Consider the following 21762-nt stretch of genomic DNA (forward strand, 5'->3'; position numbering starts at 1 on the left):
TTCTCCCCCTCCCCCCCATTGATGCTGTAGGAGGAATCTTCTGAAATTACTTCATGGGCTTCCTCTACGAGGCAGGGGTAGGACAGCCGACAAATAGGGCCTTCCTTTATTAGGGCCATGTTTTTTAACTTGTTGGGCCAGCCCTATTCAAAACGATAATTTTGCTTGGCCTGCGCTTGGCTCATTGGCAACCCTGGTCAGGAGCCTTGGACCATCTTTTAGAGCTTGTTTGAATTTTCAATTCAGTGGTAAATACCCTGTAAATGGGTAATAATTATTTCACCTGTTATTTACGGCACTGTTCCCAGTGCTTGATTTGACCAGCTGCTCTTTAGACGCAAAAATCGAGAAGGCCACAAAATATTTATGGGTCCCACCGTGATGCATATTGCTTATCCACACTGTTCATCCATTATGCCAGTTTAATTTATGGCATGAGCCAAAAAATGAGGCATATCCAAAGCTCATGTGGACCACGCCATGGGAAAAAGGAAATCAAACACTTACCATTAAAAATCTCTTGGGGCCACTGTTTCTTTTGGTGTGGGCCACTTGAGTGTTGGATCTGCATCATTTTTTGGATCATGCCTCAAAATATTGTGGTAAAATGGATGGACGGAATGAATATATAATACACATCACATTGGGGTCCACAAATTTAAACTAGCTCCTTTGAACCGGTTTCCAAGGCAGAAATTCATTTGATTTTCAAACGGGGTGAAATGGTAATAATTACCCATTTACAGGGGTAATTACACAAGCTTTCAAAAATCAATCAGGCCCTTATGAGATCTAGTCTCTTGGGCCAAATTTTTTGATGCTCTTTGTTTAATTGTCCCTTTTATGTGTTATGTTCCAGATGTGGATGTATGCCTTGGACATAATATTTCTGGTTCTTATGCTCTGTCAGGAGGGTTATTCATACAGTGGGTCCCAAGTATGCGGTCAAGTATCATACTGCTGCAGAGAATGCTCTTAGTCACTGCTATCGTTCTTGCCTTGAGCTTCTTATTGAGAACGGACTTCAAAGGTTGTTGGGTTATATATCTACATATATTTCATATGTGGATTTTTATACATGTCTTATCCTATGTCTTGTGGAGACAATGAAAACTTAGTTTGATATTTTCAAATGCAGCATTGCAATTGGTTGTATATATACAGAGTCCAAAAATTATCCTCGTGAACCAGCCGCTCATGTGGCAATAAGTAAGATATTCCTTGCCTTTTACTATGTTTCTTATTGTCTTTTTTCTGTCATGATAGTGCTTTGCACGATGTGCATCTCCTGCATATGTATATGTATTTTCTTTGTTCCATTTGCTTCTTGTCAATTGGTCTCTTCTTTGGATATTTCCAGGGACTGTTCGGCGGTTTCTGGAAAAGCAGAAAGATAAAATCACTGCTGTTGTTTTCTGCACCACCACATCATCTGATACAGAGATATATAAGAGGTACTGCTGCTACATTTCCATAACATTGAAGAATATATTATGGATATTGGCAGCATTAGCAAGTATGGAAATGATTCCTGTTCTGTTCATCTATCTTTTCTTTCCATGTTCTTAAAAGTTGGAGCATCGAAAGATTTCTTTTTGAGTCAGTGTGCTACTGTTTATGGATGGTTTATGATATGACTTTTGATCTCTTTCCCTTAACTGGTTTTATTTCTTGATTATATGCAGATTGCTTCCACTTTACTTCCCCAGGGATAAGCACGAAGAGCAGGTGGCATTGTCAAAGCTTCCTGCAGATGTAGGGGATGAGAATGGTGAGACAATAATAGATGAGCGCAAAATCAGAATAACACCTTTGCCTGCGGTGTTGTCAGCCATCCCCAAGCCTCCTACAGCTCCAGTTGATCTTCCTGTTAGCGATGGACTGACACTGAGACGGTTAGTGAACTTGTATACTTTCCAAAGTTGTTGTCCATTCTGTTTTTCCTTTTAAATAAAGAAATGTGCTAGAAAAATTTGCTTGTTTCTTGATGTTGCAATGGGTGTACTATAGGCATGAAACACAGAGATCTCTACCGCACACTTCATTTACTCTCTCTCTCTCTCTGATGAATAACTTGAAATTTAATAAAGAAAAAAGGATAATGAAAAAGAAAATGAGATACAGTCCACAAGGCAATGAATAAGAGTCCCCAATGCAAAAGATATTTCTATGGATTCCTGCCTTTGTAGATGAATTGACAATACAATAAGCTTATCTGATGACCTGATTACAGGTAATATATGAAGATTGTAAACACAATGTGATGTTATTTATGACAAAAAGCAAACAACACTTCAAGAGGAGAGGCTTGGAGGCAATCCTATGGTGGATGCTTCCAGATGCCATCTCGTGGGGTATTTCAAGAGAAAGGGACTATAGAGTTCTTTTTTTTTTCCCCTTTAAATTTAACATTGCAAATTTTATTAGGCAAAGCCGAAAAAAGAGAAGGAGATTAAAGCAAGAAAAACAAACCTAAGTTAAGAAAAAAGAGAAGAAAACAATGATACAACAACAGCGCCCCCTGGGCGTCAATAGAAGCCCCAAAGAAAACAGAACAAACACAAGACCCTCAACTCAAGGAGCCCAATCCTTGAATAATATAACAACTTTATTAAATACACCGATTGTTGAGAGACTCTTGTCACAAAACACCGTTTGTTTCTCTCTCCCCAAATAGCCCAAATGGTTGCGAGAAGAATGAGCCTCCATTTCTTTCTACTATTGAGTTCTTTACTAAAGTGATTAACAAAGTTATCTTTGGACCTTGCAAAAAAAGAAGAAGTTATACCCAACGAGGTTTGGGCTAATGGTCTTCACCGTAGGTTTGCTCCCTATAGGTGAGGGTTCAATTCCCCTCCTTGGCTTTACCCGATACACGTGGTTGTGGGTGATTGCGTGTATCTGCAGGGATTAGTCTCACTTCAAAAAGAGGTTGGGACACCCTGTGTCTTCAAAAAAAAAAAAAAAGAAAAAAGAAAAAAAAGAAGAAAAAAAAGAAGAAGTTATCTTTAGAAGAGAACAACCAAGTATGCTCAGCTATTGTGCACTTCTATTCAAGCCTACTATCAAAAGAAGAGCTGAAGAGGGGTGAAGAACTTTGTCAGATAATCTCTCATTCAATTGCTTGTCAACTTTGGAAAGGGAGTCCCTTGAAATGCCGGTAATAGAAGAGGAAATCAAAAGGGTTGTCGACTCCTTGGGCAAAGACAAGGCCTTGGGGCCCTATGGATTCCCTTTGGCTTTCTATCAAACTTTTTGGAATGTGGTAAAAAATGATGGTGGAGTTTGTGGAGGAATTTTGGATGTCAGGGCAATTATCTAAAGGGATGGGGGCTACTTTCATAGTCCTAGTATAGAAAAAGGAAGGGGCTGAATCACTAAAAGACTTTAGACTGATTAGTCTTATCAATAGCCCATACAAAATCTTGGCCAAGATTCTAGCACCTGGATTCAAGTTGGTGTTAGCTTCTGTTATTTCGAAGAATCAAGGAGCCTTTGTTGCAAATAGACATATTCTAGATAGTGCCCTTCTTTTTAGCCCATGAATGCATAGATTTAAGAAACAAGGAAGGGAATAAAGGTGTGGTGTATAAACTAGATATCGAGAAGGCCTATGACCACATCGACTGGGGTTTTTTAGAATATATATTGAGAAGAATAGAGTGTGGAAACAAATGGATTACTTGGATACGAGAATTTTACTCTTACTCATCTTTTTTGGTCTTAGTGAATGGCTTCCCAAAAGGTTACTTTAAAGCATCTAGAGGAATAAGGCAAGGGGATCCTCTCTTCCCATTTTTGCTTGTGGTAGTTACGGAAGCTCCAAGAAAAATGCTGGCTAAAGGACAAGAAGCGGGACTCATCCATGGTTTCGAAGGAGCGTATGAAGGAAGTCAGGCATCCCACTTGCAATTCGCGGATAACACAATCTTATTTTGTGAAGTAGAGATTTCAAAGGTGGATAACCTAAGGAAAAAATTGGGTTGCTTTCAAGCAGTGCCAGGATTGAGGATGAATGTGAGGTAAAGTGAGCTGCTCAGAATTAGGATTTCTAAAGAAGAGCTTTCATCGTATGCGGCTATGTTTGGTTGTGCAATTGGATCTTTCCCCTCCACCTATTTGGATCTTCCATTGTGTATAGGCAAATTGGCTAAAACACCTTTGGAACAGGGTAACTGAGCTATTCGAAAGGAAGCTATCTAGATGGAAAACTCGTCACCTCTCGTTAGTCGGGAGAATTACAACGATTAAAGCAACCCTCTCAAACCTTTCCATCTATTTCATGTCCTTTTATAAATGTCCAAAGTCAATGTTGAACAAGTTGGAAAAGATAAGGTGTGACTTTTTATGGCAAGGGGCGGAAAATAAATAGAAATTTCATTAGTTAAAACGGGAAGAGGTATGTAAGCCAATAGCAGAAGGAGGAGCCAAATTAAAGTGTTGGGAGTTTATGAACTTAACACTTCTTGGTAAATGGTAGGAGCTTGGTACAAAAGAGGGTAGTCTTTGGAGGGAAGTTGTCGTGTTCAAGTATGACAATTTTTTTTTGGGGGTCTTCACATTATCGTGCTTTCGGTATATGGAGAGCTATAGTTTCGGTTTGTCTACTATTCAAGCAAGGATTGGCTTTTTCCCTAGGCAGGGGGAATCGCCTCCGTTTTTGGGAGGATGCATGATGTGGAGATATCGTTAGAGCACGATTCCCCTTCCTTTGCATCAAAGAATATCTCAATCTATATGTGTTATTCACCGGTGTTCGAAATATCGGTATTGCGCAATGTATCGCACCCTTGGGATACAGATACATATCGGTTATCGCACGGGATATATCGTTTGTATCGCGTAATTTATCGCACTTTTTGGGAAACATGGGGAAACATCGGGAAAATGGTTGAATTTTTCAATGAAACTTCAGGGATTATTAAAAAAGACCTTAATACACACTTTTAAATCATAGCATCTCAAAAAAGAAGTGCACATAATAGGTTTCCTTTGTATAAGGTCATAAACCATGTGTTGTCCGATTGAACTAAGACCACTATATTCAAATATGATGTAAAACATTTATAAATGTATTAAGACATGTATGAAAATACAACCAATTGATAAGGTCATATAAATTTGGATGAAAGACAAACAAATATCACCTTGATGTAAAACTTTTGTGGCCCACAAAAGGTTTTCAATGGTAATTAACTACTCTTTCATGTAGTGCGGTCCACCTAACACTTTTATCTTATTCATTTCTGGACCATGGTCTAAAATAAGTTGAAAAAGCATATGAATGGCATGAATATACAATTCATACGTCAAGGTGGCCCACTCAATCAGGGGTCCCACCCACATTGCTGGTTCAAAGGTCTCACCCAAGTTGGGCTTTACTGCGCAAGAGATAGACAGACCTAAATTATCAGAGACTGTATGGGGCCCACTATATTGTATATGTTTTATCCACGTCGTTCATACATTTTGACAGGTCATTTTAAGGCATGATCCTAAAATAGAGGTAGATTTAAGGCTCAAGTGGACCACACCACATTAAATAGTGGTGATTGAGTTATTTGCCCTCCAATCTGTTTGAAACGTTGTAGGGCACATCTTGATGTTTATTTGGCTATCCAACCTGTTCATAAGGTCATATAGACCTAAACGAAGGTAAAAAATAAATATTAGCTTGATCCAAAACTTGTCCCTACTAAAAAGTTATCAATTGTAAGCGTTCAATCTTCACCGCTTCCTGTGGTGTGGTCCACTTGAGCCTTAAAAAGGTCTCATTTTTTATGATTGATGCCTTAAAATGATCTTCTAAATTGAATGGATAGATTGGATAAAACATATACATCAAGTGGATCCCACAGCCTGCAGGGGAGTTGGTCTCTAGCTAACGCTGTTGTAAAGGGGAGAAGTAGATTAGCGGGTGTAGCAGACACCATTGACCAGCTTGGTGTGTTAACGTCACCAAGTTCTATGGGTCCCATCCTGAGGTATGTGTTATATCCAAATCATCTCTCCATTAGGTGAGCTTGTCATAAGGCTCGAGCTTAAAAATAAGACAGATCGTATGATCAAGTGGACCATACTGTAAAAAGCAGTGGGGGATTGAACGTCTACCATTGATACCCTTTTAGGTGTCACAAAAGGTTTGGATCAGTATGATATTTGTTTTTCCTCTTCCTCCAGGTCTGTGTGACCTTATTAACAGATTGGATAGAAAATAAACGTTATGATGGGCCTTACAAATGTTTTAACGGTGAGAATAATTGTCCCCACTTCTGTTTGTGGTGTGGTCCACTTGAGCTTTGGGTATGACTCATTTTTGAGCTGATGCTCTAAAATGATCTTGGAAAATGGATGAACGGTGTGGATATAATAAATACATCATTTTGGGGGCCATGTTATATTGATCTCCTTTGGAACGTACAACTTGGGGACGAGGAACGTCAGCGCGAAGGACACGTACCACGCCAGTTGAGTAGCCATTGGCTGCTTAAGTGATGTCACCAAGTTCTGTGGGCCCACTATAATGTATGTGTTATATCCACACCGTCCATCATTTTGGAGAGATCATTTTAGGGCATTAGTCAAAGAATGAGGCAGATCCAAAGCTTGAGTGGACCCACCACAGAAAACAATGGGGATTAAACGCCCACCATTAAAAAACTTCTTGAGGGCCACAGAAGTTTCCGATCAAGCTGATATTTATGTTTTCCCTTCGTTCATGTCCGTGTTAACTTATTAACATGTTTGATCACAAAAAAATCTCATAATGGCCCTAGGAAGGTTTCAAAGGTGCACAAAGTCTCTACTGTTTTATGTGGTGGGGTCCACTCGAGATTTGTGATTGTCTCGTTCTGTCTCATTCCCTAAAATGATCTCTCCATAATGATGGATGGTGTGGATACAACACGTACATCATGGTGGGGCCCACAAAACTTGACGACGTCACTTTATTTGCGCTACTCTACCTGTCAGTAGCTAATCCGCACCCATTTTAGAAACAGAAAGGGTTCCGGTAGGAACCCTAAAATCTCTCAAAAATCCCCAAATTCCCTCGTTCAAACCCAAATCTATAGGTTTTTTCCAACAGATTTCTCGCCGAAACCTCGTGCGCAATTTGAATCTTTCTTCTATTCGAAGCAAAAAGGTAAGAAATCGAGATTGTTGAATTCAAAGCTCTTTCCTGTTTCTTCTTCCTTTTTTTTCGATTTTTTTTTTTGGTAATTATGCAAGCCAAAAGGAATAAATCTACAGATAATATCTTCGATATTGCAAAAAACGGTGCGATACGTGCAATATATTGCACGATACATAGAAATCTGTTTTTTTTTTTTTAAATAAATTTCTGAGGGATTTCCGGCTGATTTCGTGTCGCTAGCCAGCGATAACGATAATATCGGCTGATATTATTGATATTGCGAACATTGTTATTCACTGGTAGGCGGATCTAGCGTGTGCTTCCCTTGTTGAAGAGCTCTGACAAATGAGGAGGCGACATATTACACTATTATTAAATTGGCTCCATAGCTTTCGCCCGATGCTGACACTGGAGGATTCTATGGTGTGGAAGGTTTTAGGTTTGGTTCTCAGTTAACTCATTCTATAACTACTATTGGCTCCCGAGGAAATAAGGAGGAAAGAATTCTTCCACGCATTCTGGTTCTATGGGGCACCTCCTAAGGTAACCTCCTTTCTTTGGTTAGTTGGACGCAATCGTATCTTAACCATAGATAATTCCCAAAAACGATCTATGATACTCTCAAATGTATGCCTGTTATGCATAGAAGACGCCAAATTGGTCGATCATCTATTCATCCATTGCGCGTTCGTACGCCAAATTTGGGCTTTTTTTATTTTATTTTATTTTTAATATCATGTTTCGAGGTTTCATGGGTGACGCCACCATTGGTGGTTGATCTACCCTGGGCGTGGCATGGAAGTATATTACCGAAAGAGAAGAAAACAACATGACGGCTTGTTTTTTTAGCAGTAGTACGGGGCACCTGATGGGAACGGAATTAGAGATGCTTCCTCAACAAAGTCCACATGATCAAATTATTAAGGAATCTAAGAAGGAGATTCTAGAGTGGGCTGCTGGGAATCAAAATATAAATGTGGATTTTGTGGTATCTATGTTTTGATTGTAGGGTCTGCAAGTTATAATCTTTTTGCGACTCTAGTCCCTTTAGGGCTGTCTGTAATGAAAGTTGTTTGGGCTGTATTCTTGCTGTTTTTTCAGCATTTACTTAATAAAATGCTATTATTTCACTCTTAAAAAAAGGCCTAAGAGTCCAATGGAGTTCCTAAAGCTGACTTCATTGAGATTGGAGGTGATTTATCAATGACTCCCAGGAGCCATCCCCCAAAGCTATAGCTTGGAGTTTCTTTGTGCCGAGTAGGTGGATAATATTGATGGCACTTTGATGGGCAATCTTCGGAATTCCAAAGTAGGAGACAAGTTAAGGGACAAAATGGTTCTATGAAGTTTTTGTTTTCTAGGCCAATGGTGTCCTGGAATTCAAATATGGTGGAGTTGTTGGCCATCAATTTATGGTGGAGTTTTTGCTAGTTAAGTTGGAGGCCCGCGATGGTGGAGGATGACGCATGTAATGTAATTTCTTGGCATTGGGGAGATGTGAACCCCGTGGGATTTATTTTTTATTTCAATTAGCATAAGGCTTCAGCCCTGATTCCTTCATCAAATTCTTTAAGTGGCCAATAGTATTGGAGATTCCCTAGCTAAGGATTTCTTGCAACATTTCCTTGTATGGGAGCATTGTATGCATTGCCTTGATGGATCTTTGTAGTTTCTTGCTCTCTCTCTGTTTTTTTTTTTTTTTTCGAGGGATAAGGGAAATTTTATTAAGAAACCCATGCCAAGGTAAAACAGGAAAGGAATACAAGACGAAACACCTCATATCATCAAGTCATTTCCCCCGGATGGAATTTGGGTGGTCTGTAATCAGTTCATTGAGGAGACGAGCTCTTCTAATTCAGTGTCCTCCTACATGGAAGAACCTGTATAGATGAAGTCCTATGAGAGAAGTAGCACTCTGCTACTTTGGTATTTCTGGAAGGCATCAGCATTGCTAGATTCGGAAATACCTGCTGCAAGGTTTATTATCACACACCATATATGCTTCTAGAATCTAACTCTAGTACCAACTCCGATAAAAAAAGAAATGCCATTTCTGAACCTCAATCTCAAAGACACCATTGTCTTCCAAGTGTTAGAAGCCTTATCAAGAGTTGATTCTTTCACGTCCCATCCGCCATCTTGCACGCCGTATTTACTTGCAATGATTTCCCACCAAAAATACCCTTCTGTTCCGAACCACCATAGCCATTTACTGAGGGCTAGGTTCATACTGCGTAAATCTCTCATCCCACACTCTCGATGCACCAACAAACAGACCTCATCCCATTTCATTAAGTGAAATTTGACGTTAACTTCTAAGCCCTTCCAAAGAAAATCCCTCCTTAACTTCTCTAACTTTTCCAACACAGAGTTTGGGCAGTTGAACAGGACATAAAGTAGATCGACGTGTTAGAGAAAGTGGCCTTGATGAGGGTTAGACAGGCTCCCAACGAAAGGTAGCACCTTTTCCAAGATGACAATTTATTCTTTATTCTCTCGATCACCTATCCCATAAATGTTTGGTGTGCTTCCCATTGCACAGAGGAATGCCCAAGTAGGAGGAGGGGAATGGGCCTTTTTTGCAACCAAACACCAAAGTAAGCCTTGAAGTCTCCTCTTTATTAAGATTAATGCTCAACATTTCACTCCTCTTGAAATTAACTTTCAACCCCGACAATGCCTCGAAACAGATAACAACTTCATGTAAATTGTCTACCTCCACCTAATCTGCATCATATAATATTATAGTATCATTTGCAAACTGAAGGTGAGATATTCTAGTTCCCGAACTTGTTACCTCGAACCCACTAAAGGGATTAGCTTGCTGTCCTTTTGACATCATAAGGCTAAAAGCTTATGTTATGATCATAAAGAGATAGGGGATAGTCAGGCACCTTGCAATAATCCCATTGACACCTTGAAATAACCTTTTGGGGACCATTCACCAAGGCAGAGAAGACCAGAGATCTAATGCATGTCTGGATCCATTTCCTCCATTTGATCCCACAACACATTCTATCCAGTAAATAATTAAGGAATTCTCATTCAACATGGTCGTATGCCTTTTCTATGTCTAGCTTGCAAATTACCCTAGCCTCGCTTCTTTGAATCTGGAATCTATACATTCTTGGGCAATGAGAGTGCTATCCAAAATCTGCCTACCAATCACAAAGGCACCCTGATTTTCTGAGATTATGCTTTCGATGACCGATTGAAATATCGAGGCAAGGATTGTGACAATTTTCTTATACAGGCTACCGATTAGACTTATGGGTTGGAAATCTTTTAAGCGCTCAGCCTTTTCTACTTTCGGAATAATGGCAAGAAAAGGCGCCCCTAGCTTCGAAGATAATTGACCATTGATGAAGAAATAGTTGACAAATTCTATCACATCATACTTAATCACATTTCAAAACACTTGGAAAAAGGTGCATACATGGATAGACAAAAACCTACTTTATATTTGTAGCTATATCCATGTGGTTGTTCACGTTGATGAGTCTATTCCCTTGTTGAGTTCTGTGTTCTCCTATATTTCCTATCTTTCTCATCAAGGAAATAATGTAGACAACCATTTCAATATTCAAATCTTGATGCTTTGCTTGGAGCTCATCCCATGTGACTCAGTCGGCTTTGTACCAAGTTGGAACTCTCATCATCGACACTCGTTTTTACGAAGTTGTCAAGTATTTTATTGATTCAACATAAAAGTGAAAACTGATTTCTGAATTGGATTGGATCTGTTTCAAGATAGTCCTTTCTTCCATGGTTCCTTCTGCAATGAAATCCATGCTATCTTGCTGTTTTTCGTTAGTAAATTTTTTTTTTTCTCTAGCTTTGACAGATGACTTTTGTTTTGTCAGAAATTCTTCCTCTCTGGATTCATATCTGGATCCTGCATTTATGTCTTTAACCAAGGATCCAGATCAACGGCGTAAGGAGCAATTGGAAAAGAAAGCTCAAACACAAAGTGGTTGGAATTGCGCTAAATTGCTTGGACTCGGTGATCTTGGCGGTCCTCCATTATCTGCAGCTGAAGAATACTCACTTCATGCCAGATATCTTGCCAAAGCAAATTCACTCTATCTTTCAGAAATTGCAGAAATGAAAATTGTGTGAGTTCTTATGCATATTTTATTTAAATGTATACATTAAGTTTTAGTTGATTTGTTTTTGGGCATTTCTATAAATTTATAATTGTGTCGGTTTTGATATTGTGTTGAGCTGTCACTTCCATTTGCCACATAATGAATGCACTAATTCTTGTCAGCAATAGCAGCTTCTTTAGGTAATGAATGTGATGATCTTGACATCTTTTGCACAGTTGAGATGTGATGCATGGCAGCAACTTCAGGTCCAGATAGCATGTTGTTTGGGGAAGTGTGGAAACTCCATTCTGAATCTCGCTCCCTGAGAATGTCTGTCAAGGTGGCCGTTTCTCTAAGTGTTTGTAATTTGGTTGGAATTTAAAAAAAATCTTGTTTGAGAAGAAAATATTTCACTCAAAGGAAGTAGAAATATGAGGATAAAGGAACTGAAGTCCCAATATGAATGGAAGAGCGTATTACTCCCTTGCCAAGGAGTCTGCAAAATCATTGCCCCCCCCCAAGTCAAGATGTTCAAATGAAATGTTTAACCCACAAGAAAACTTCCGAATTTCATCAACCATGAACATGAGCTTCCACAGGTTGGCCGGACCATTACGAGCCCACCAAATAATCTTTCTGGACCTAATTTCAGTCAATGCCTTTGAGCTCAATGTGAAGACAGTGACACCTAAGCACACTGTTATTGAGCTGCATCAATATAACATCCCTTATTATTCATTAAAGATAGACAATTGTTATGTTATTGCCATTTTCAAGGATTTACTATCTGTTAAATATAAAATACTTATAATGATTGCCTCCAGTCTATTTTATAGCTGTAAGTATGTCGTCATTTTAGGTCTTGGCTTGCATTTTATGCCTCCTGAGTTTTTGGCTTTACTTCTGTATTTCAGTTATCGTGGTGGGGTTGACAGTGAGGGCCGCCCTGTAATGGTTGTGGTGGGAGCTCATTTCCTGCTGCGATGTCTTGATTTGGAGCGGTTTGTGCTTTATGTAGTAAAGGTATCATATTCTATAATGTAGTTAGGATTGCAGTCTGGATCAGTTTAGTTTTTGGTGCATCATGTCATTTACTTTGTAATTATTCAGTACGGTTACCCGGTTTTCCTAACTCTTAATCACACTTCATTTGTTGTATCAACACTCAACTCACATAAAATCTGTGTGTATTACCATAACAATCTGATGTTGCACAATTGACGAATTGAGCTTAAATTGAAAGAAATTAATAACTACCCCCTGTAGTTGATCAAATCTCCAATTGTCTCTGCAAAATTTATACTTAGCCCAAAATGTGCGGTCTGGGATAATCACAACAGCCTGTATTATAAAATTAGAACAAAACAAACAGGAATAATTCTTCTAAAAGTCCAATTGTAAAAGAAAACTAAAAGGAGAACTCCATTCAATCAAAATATAATAATAACGTTGCTTTTATTATGGCTACACTCACACCCACACGCATGTGCTGACAAGCACACCCACATGTATGCATGCAGAAGCTAACCTACACCCACAAACACAAATCGTTGTTTTAAAAAGAGATAATAGCAATTTATTGAGAAGCCTGCAAAAAGGGGAAAATAGTACAACACCCAATAAACACTGAGAAGAAACGAAAAGATTTTCTGCCAAATTGACCTTTACATAAGTAGCCCAGCTTGATACAAGATCTTCGATTTTACAAATAACCTCATCAACCTCCATTCTTTCTGTTGTGCGGTTGCCTTGGATTCTGCACAATCTGGGAGATGAAGTAGGGCTCTGTTTCGACCTACAGAGTGCAGCATTTCTCAGTCAGAAGTCAGGAGCAGTGCAGGACTTTGTCGGTCCGACCGACGTATACCGACTCTTTTATGTGGTTTTGCGTAAGTCGGGCTATTTAAGTCCTGATTTGATTAGGGCTTTTAGAGATTTACATTGTTGTCATGTGCGACTGCATATACGCATGTCCTACCGCATATGCGCATACCCATATGCAGATCGCATATGCGGCATATGCAAAAATATGCGATCGCATGTGATGTATGTGATCGCATACAACATACGTGATCGCATATTGGCCAATGGTTGGCACATTTTTTATTTTGTAAAAAAACAACTTTTTGTCAATAAAAAGGCTTCCAAACCTCCCCCATTTCCGATGTTCTCACTCCAAAACTCTATTACACTCTTCTTCTCTTACGTTTCTTAATTCCAAGTGGTCTTAATCTCTCTCTCTCTCTCTCTCTCTCTCTCTCCCCCCTACATTCCCTCTCTTGGAAGTTGGAAGATCAAGATTCAAACACTTGATGTTTAATTCATTGTTTAATTGATTTTATTTTTCTCAAATATAATTTAAATATTTAAAATTAGTTATCTATTAACTTAGGAAAGTTGCCCTTAATTTCTTATATTTTTTTACATTTTTTTTTTTGAAAATTTCCATATTTTTCGTTTAATTTTTTTTAAATAATTAAAATTTTTAAAAAATATACGGTCGCATATGTGATTGTGCAATCGCATATGCAATTGCACATGATTGCATATGCGATTCGACAACATTGTTAGAGAACGAGTGTTTTCTCTCATAGGGCAAGGGTTTTGCAGTGAGAGAGGGTTTTCTACACGTATAAGGGCTTGGGAATGGATTTTTCTTAAGGGCTAGGGGTTTTCCTAGGGGTGTACGTTGTAAGGGGAGATCAGATTGCTTTTGTAATCGGAGAAGGGGAGTGGTGTAACTCGAAGGCAAGGTATACCGTTGCGGTAACGGTGGCCATAACAGTCCCCACTGTTATCGATACGGTGATGGCCCATATCGGTCGATACGGGCCCTGTAATGGTCAATTATTATTATTATTATTATTATTATTATTTTTATTATTTTCTTTAATGTCAAAAAATATCCATTAAATCCGGAAAATTCTAAATATTCCAAATATGCATTCATTTATAATTTTGAACATGTTTATGGTAGTGTAACGGTCCACTCTTTGGTGAGAAAGTTGTATCGGGTTGTTTACTGAATTTATGAACGTGATAACCTGGAATTGACTGCAAAACTCATATATTTAATTTTCTAACTATCTAATATCAATGATAGATATATTAGAATAAATGTAATATCAAAATATCTCACATGTGTAGGTGTTTGCAATTTTTTCCATAATTTATTCTATATTAACATATCTGAGGAGTGAGGACTTGCATAAATTACAATGGTCATTCTATTTTAAAGTCTTCAACATGTCAGAGACTTCTCCTATTCTCTGATTCATGTCTTGTCATCCTCAAGTCAAGAATATATATATATATATATATATATATATATATATATATATATATATATATATATATATATATATATATTAGTGTCTGATATACTCCCTTGCAACTTGATTAAGGATTACTTGATTGGTTGTTAGGGGAGTTATTTTAAGTACAAGTTCGGTGGACGCGGATTTCCTGACAAAGCCTTTTGCAGGAAGTTCCTATGCTGGGATGCAAGTTGGGTCCCACCATGATGTTATGATAAATCCACACCGTCCATTCGTTTTGGGAGCTCATTTAAGGACATGTGACAAAAAATGAGGTGCATCTAAAACTCAAGTGGGACGTACAGGAGGAAACAATGTAGATTCAATGACCACTGTTTGAAACATTCGTATGGCCACAAAGTTTCATATCGGGCGAAGTTTTTGATGTTTTCACTTCATCTGAGTGGGAAGGACCTTATAAACTGTTTGGATGGCATATAAATATCAAGGTAGATCCCAGGAAGGTTTCAACGGTAGGAAACTCTTTCTCCGGTTTTCCCTCTCGTTCAGCCCACTTGAGTTTTGAATCAACCTCATTTTTGGTATCATGTCTTAAAATGAGCTCCCACAACGGATGGACAGTGTGGATGCCTTACAAACATCATTGTGGGACCCAGATAGCATCCCAGCACAGGAACTTGCCTTTCGCAGGAAATCTGCATCCAAGTTCGGCAGTGTCAAGTGTGTGCTTGCTTGATGAATGTGTGGGTAATGGACTAATGAGTATATAACAATACTTACATTAATAAAAATATATACTTACAGTTACCATAATAAAATTCATGAGTTACCACTCACCACCAAAATGAAAATCTGCTTTGTTGTGGTTGCTCGACCTCTACCTCCACGTCATTGTCATCATCAGGTTGCGGCTGTGGAATAGGTGTTGCATATCCATAATATCCGGTGCTAGAGGGAAAGACTGGGTCAACGAAACTAGAGGATGATTGATTGTGACTGGGCAACGACTCCGACCCCGAGTAAGGATATCCACCAGTGCCCGTTGAATAGCCTTACTGGTGCCCATATTTAGGTTGTTGAGAATCTTGAGATTAAGAATGTGTCTGTGATGAGTAACTTGGATTTGGATCTGGATATCTATAATTATATGGACATGGATCAGGATGACTACTCCAGCATGAATGTGACAGAACATGCTCCGTATAACTATAATTCCATTGGCCATAAGAATGTCCATAATAATGCCCGAGACCATGGGCTTGCTGATGTTCCGGACCTCCCGATGCAACACTAGACTTAGCCTCTTCCTGCTGGCTGTATCGTGACTCGATACATTCATAAGTCCGACCTCGTGTACCTTGTCGATATTCATCGGCCTTATGATCTGTATACGGGTTGTATGGTGTGCTCAACAACACCAGAAGTGGGACCAACATCAAGGAGGTCATCACCGCTACCATCATGATCATCCGACTCGGTCTCGCTGCTATTACTGCTCGTACTCTTTTGTTGAACTTGAGCCGGACTTTGCATGAAAGCTGCCCCTCTTTTTGGGTCCAACACAGCTGCACAACTCTCTTGCTGTGTCGTGTATATTATTGGGTCATTAACTTTCAATTCTTCACTATCCTGTTTAATCTGTTTTTCCCTTGCTTTCAACCAAGGTAGAAGCGAGTCGTCTTCATCATAAATATTGTCCAAATTATTAGACAGTAGTCTGTGGCGCCAGCGCCTGTAATGCTCATATGATGTCACCACATTCTTAGCCTCATGTTGTAGTGCATGAAGACAAGTCTATGCAACATTTTAGTCTACAATCTATTTTTACTCTTTGAATGAATAAGTGCAAAACAACTCTTCACAGCTAGAAGATGTCTTCTGGCTTAAAGCTTTTACTACAATTTTTTGGAGAGCCTTCGTACTCTCTCCGAAATTCATCCACAATTCGGCTGGTTGCAACCTAGATACTGCATGCTATGCAAGAGCATCTCCAAAGCTACACTGGTGATTTTCAAATGTATCTAATTCATTTAACGCCTCTATTTGCATATCTAAGTCAGGCTCTAATCTCTTTATCGCATTCTTAGCCTAGCCCGACACGAGCTTTATTATTTGCAACAAATGATCGGGCATATCTATACTTAGGATTTAGGTAGTAAGCTGCTGCATGAAGATCGTGATGGAGTTGTGTTATTCATCTCTTGTCGAGCATCTTTCAATAAGACTCCCATCTTATACAATCACGTTGAATTACCAACTTCACCTTATCCATGGCATCGTAGAGGAAGCCCATGGTAGGTGCTTCGTCGGTTTCAATAAGATGGAATACATTCATTAGTGGCTCCATCACCTTTAGGATCCTCTGGACCTTCTTCCGATATTTGTTGTCCCTTGTGGTGTTTACAACATCAATTGGTGTCCCTGATGTCTTCTTTTCATGTTTTGTGTTGAGCCAATCCTGGGAAGCGAACATCTCACTCGACTTCCCTATGCTGGTATAAACTCTCCAAGGCTATAAAGTTTGTTATAAATCTAGTCACCGCAGGCCTCAACAACTCTCGTCCCTCCATGAATTTCCTCATTACTGCGATTACTTGATTATGGTTGTAAACAAATGTTGTTACTTGTCTTGCCCTTTTGACTATTTCCCTAACACTCTTTTTCTTTCCAATATCTTCTAATATAAGATCAATACAATGGGCAACACATGATGACCAAAATATGTGCTCTCTTTATCATTAACTTTTGTCATGCAACCTTATATGTTGCTTTGTTATCTGTCATAATTTGCACCACATTCTCCTCTCCAATCTCATCCACCACTTTATCCATTAGGGAAAAAAAATATAATTAGCATTTTTTGTTTCGGCTGAGGCAGCAATTAACTTATGGTACACCGTTCCCAAGTAGCAGTACAACATGAAGTTGATCATGCTGCCATATGGGTTTAAAGGTAGCTATGTATGCTTTCACATCCGCATACTCTGCATCTGTCCATTTCCTACTAATCTCCCTAGCCATGGGAGCTTTTATTCATTCACCTGCTTCTACTGCTGCATCAATTACCACTTGCCAATACAGAGAATTGGCCGCGTTAGGAGGTATGTTGGCATGTATAAATAACTTTGCTGCTGCCATACCTAGCTTCTCAATGAAAGTTTTACTCCACATTTGTTTTATCTTCTTTTGTTTAGTTGATTCTTTCCTAAATAGAAATAGATCAACAGAGGGTCTCCTAGGCTCATTTATTTCTTCCAAATGTACGAGGACATCATGTGAAGATGCCTCTCGTTAGCTGCCAAAAATACGTTGTAATCCATCCAACCTACTCTCACCCCCACCCCCACTTGCAGATGCAGTCGCACTCCCACTGCGTCCCCCTGGTATCACGTATAGACCCCCTTGCGCCAAACATGGACCGGCGTTCTTCCTCTTCAGGAGCAAAGCACAAGCTCTCTCCTAACCATAATTACTGCCCGATCTAAATCTTTATCAGAATCAATAATATTTTTATCACGAACACCCATATATTTAGGACCAAACATCTCCTGTCAGATCGCCTCCAAAATGTCATCTCTTCTTCTGCCAAGCAGCACATTTTTCCTTCTACTCATCTGAACTTGCTTGCATTAAGGTCATTATTTCTTTTGGTACTCTAGTACGTCCCATAACTTGACCCTTTCGATGTGCCAAATGTTGTTTGAGTTGCGTAATTCCATCAGTTGTTAGTCTATCATAATAGTTGTGCTTCATTTGGTGCCTAGTACCACCTACCCTCTGACTTGTTGCAATCTAATATTCTCACTTTCTTTTTGGTCAGACCCAGACATTTTCTTAGGTAGACATGACATATGTGAGAGTCTATTCGATTCTCTAAGTTTAAATTCAGTTTTTATAGGAGAATGAATTAATTAAATCTTGAAACTTAATGTTAATAGATTAACGAAATAAAGTTCGAACTTCTAAATCTGATTGATAAAAAGAAATTAAGTTCTGAACCCTACGAAGCTCCAAAACCTGTCCAAAATAAGAAAATATAAACATAAAGTTACTGATTCGAAAATGAAAAAAATAAATAAAATAAAAAACCAGTTGCATAATATGTTAAATGCACATTGATATGTTTTACTATGATTAACGCATCATATTCAACCATTAAAACAGAAAAAGAATGAAAAAAAAATGATTTTTCCTAATTTTTTAAAAAATCACCCAAAAATAGTCCGAAAAAAATAAAAATAAAATAAAAATAAAATCAGTTGCATAATATGTTAAATGCACATTGATATCTTCTAACACATCATATTCAACCATTAAAACAGAAAAAGTTTGAAAAAAAAAGATTTTTCTTAATTTTTAGAAATTGGCCGAAAATAGTCCTGAATTTTTTTATTTTTATTATTTTTTTAAAAAAAGATTAGTTGCATAATATGTTAAATGCACATTGATATGTTCTACTATGACTAATACATTATATTCAACCATTAAAAAGAAAAAGCTTGGAAAAATGATTTTTCCTAATTTTTAAAAATCAACTGAAAATAATTTGAAAAGAAAAAGAAATAAAAAAATATAAAATCAGTTGCATAATATGTTAAATGCACATTGATATGTTCTACTAAGATTAACGCAACATATTCAACCGTTAAATCAGAAAAACATGGAAAAAATGATTTTTTCGTAATTTTTAAAAATCGGCCGAAAATAGTCTGAAAATAAAAAAAAATATAAAATCAGTTGTATAATATGTTAAATGCACATTCATATGTTTTACTATGATTAACACATTATATTCAACTGTTAAAAAAGAAAAAACATTGAAAAAAAGATTTTTCCTAATTTTTTAAAATCGGCCGAAAATAGTCCGAAAATAAAAAAAATAAAATCAGCTAAGACTGGTTGGAATTTGCAGTAGAATAGTTTAGGAAAAAATTTGAAAGAGAAAAGTGCCAAATAATGATAAAAATCGCAACTTAAAATGACAAAAAAAAAAAAAAAAAACCATTTAAAAAACTGTTATGGGTCGTAACGGCCGTTACAATTCCAAAAATCAGGGGGTCACCGTTACGGCCCTATATTGTGTAACGGTATCGACCGTTTCCGTTACGTATTGGCCGTTATGGACGGTATGTGACCGATTTTGAATACCTTGCTCGAAAGTTTCGATTATAGTGGAGATCTCTGTTGCTTTGTGTTGTGGTTTTTTCCCGAAAGGGTATTCCACGGAAAATCGTGTGTTTGTGATTGCTTGATAGGTTGATTCTAGTTTGATTGTTCTATCATCGCTAAACGTGCTTCCGCAAAGCACATGATTGACAGTGGTATTATATCTGAATTTCTAATATCTAGGGTTGATCTGGGTTTGTTGTGGGCTTGGAATTAAAACACTTTCGCTTCGAAAGAAACAGCCACAAACACCAATCTTGTGTTTTGATCCTCAAAATGGGCCTAAATCTGGTTTATGATTAGTTTTTAAGCTTCCTTAATGCTTGAAAGGAAGAAAAGTGGAAAAACTGGAGAACATTGGAAATAAAAAATTTCAAAGTGTGGTTGAAACGGCCGTATCAGCCCCGTAACGTGCTGATATGGTACCGGTGCATCCTTGAGATATGTATACGTATCGGTTATTGCACGGGATATATCGTTTGTATCAGATAATTTATCTCACTTTTTGGAAAACATGGGGAAACATTCATAAAATAGTTGAATTTTTTAATGAAACTTTAGGGATTGTTAAAAAAACCTTAATACACACTTTTACATCATAACATCTCAAAAAAAAAGTGCACAGAATGGGTTTCCTTTGTATAGGGTCCTAAGCTATGCATTGTTTTACTGAACGAATGTAACGATATTCAGATTAATGCATAACATTTGGAGTGTATGTGACGATCATTTCATCAAACACTCATAAATACTTTGAAACTAGTCTCAATTGACAACTGGTTGAAGGGAAATTTAAATAAAAATAATATTTTAATAATTTTTAATTAAAATGATTTTTATTTTTTGAAAATTGATGAGGACTTAAAAAATCAGTAGATCAACGCTCATACATGCTTGATTTCATGTTTGGAGTGTAATATCTCAAGCAATTTGGGAGAAATTGGGGAAAATTTAAAATTTCCCCAAATCGGACTACCTACACTCAAATTTCGAAATTAGAGTGTATGTGATGATCATTTCATCGAATGCTCCTAAATACTTCGAAATTAGTCTCAATTGACAGCTGGTTGAAGGAAAAAAATGGAGAACATGAAGAACCAATGGATATCAAAATCAAAGCTTCAACTCCATATTTTTCATGCAAAACGTGAAGAACTAATGTATTTGTAACCACTTGACACCAATTTAACATAATTTCAATAAAAAAATGGATCGGAAATTGAAAATGCTCATCGGATCGAACACGAGGGATACATCAATAGTACCTCTACGTTTCGTATTGCATAGGTGGGATACAAGATATATCGTGGGATATATCGGCCGATATCATTGATATTTAAAACGTTGAGTATATCTTAATCAGTAACCACTTTTTCTTTGACAAAAGCAACAAATTGCCAGCAAAGAATCATGATATGATGTTAAGATCTTCATGTCTTTCTGGAATTTTTTTTTTTTTTTTCATCCTACATTTTGAAGCAGTTTTTGACTGTATGCTTAGTTTTGAAGTTTGCATGAAACCTTTCTTCTGTGAAACCCAACAACATCAGTATCTCACTTGACCTTCCTGAATTTATCGATAATAAGAGTGCTAATCTGGTTACTTTCGGAACTCGGTTGATACATGTGAGTTGGCCATACAACATCATGCTTTGAGCTAATGATGAAACTAGAAGTTTGAATGTCACTGACAGTGATGGATCACCACTGACTGTGATGAATATGATATACCTTTTCTTTATGAGTAAAGAGGGCAATTTCTTGCTTCATATGTGTTGCCTTCGTTACTCCAGGAACATCTATTAAGAGCTACTACCTTCTTGTGTAACGAAAAAATGTCAATATTCTAATATTGGAAATGGAAGTCAAGAGTTGCATTATGTCAACAAAGAAACAACACAACTGTGATGGAGATATATCATTTCTTCCATACGTGAAGAGGATGAGATCTTGCATATTCAGGTTTTCTTAGATGGTTTGTTATCTGGGAATAGTGGATTCTTGATTACTAAGAGTCTATATAGCTACGTGGCCATACTTGATACTGTTTGTTTTCTTTGACAGAAAATGTATGAGTCATTCCTCCTATTTCTCT

The 21762-nt window shown here is 37.8% G+C and overlaps 1 protein-coding gene across 2 annotated transcripts in view; it reads left to right on the forward strand.

The window, feature by feature from the left end:
- Positions 1 to 21762, forward strand: part of LOC131234972 (uncharacterized) — a 43121-nt gene that overhangs the window by 3353 nt on the left and 18006 nt on the right. For both annotated transcript variants that reach the window (XM_058232004.1, XM_058232005.1), the window contains 6 exons: positions 911 to 1030; positions 1139 to 1209; positions 1361 to 1454; positions 1686 to 1895; positions 10999 to 11250; positions 12138 to 12246. In XM_058232004.1, coding sequence (XP_058087987.1) covers positions 911 to 1030; positions 1139 to 1209; positions 1361 to 1454; positions 1686 to 1895; positions 10999 to 11250; positions 12138 to 12246 — 856 coding nt within the window. The remainder of the gene's footprint in view (positions 1 to 910; positions 1031 to 1138; positions 1210 to 1360; positions 1455 to 1685; positions 1896 to 10998; positions 11251 to 12137; positions 12247 to 21762) is intronic.

The sequence above is a fragment of the Magnolia sinica genome, chromosome 19 (assembly GCF_029962835.1).
Source record: "Magnolia sinica isolate HGM2019 chromosome 19, MsV1, whole genome shotgun sequence".
Classification (NCBI taxonomy): domain Eukaryota; kingdom Viridiplantae; phylum Streptophyta; class Magnoliopsida; order Magnoliales; family Magnoliaceae; genus Magnolia; species Magnolia sinica.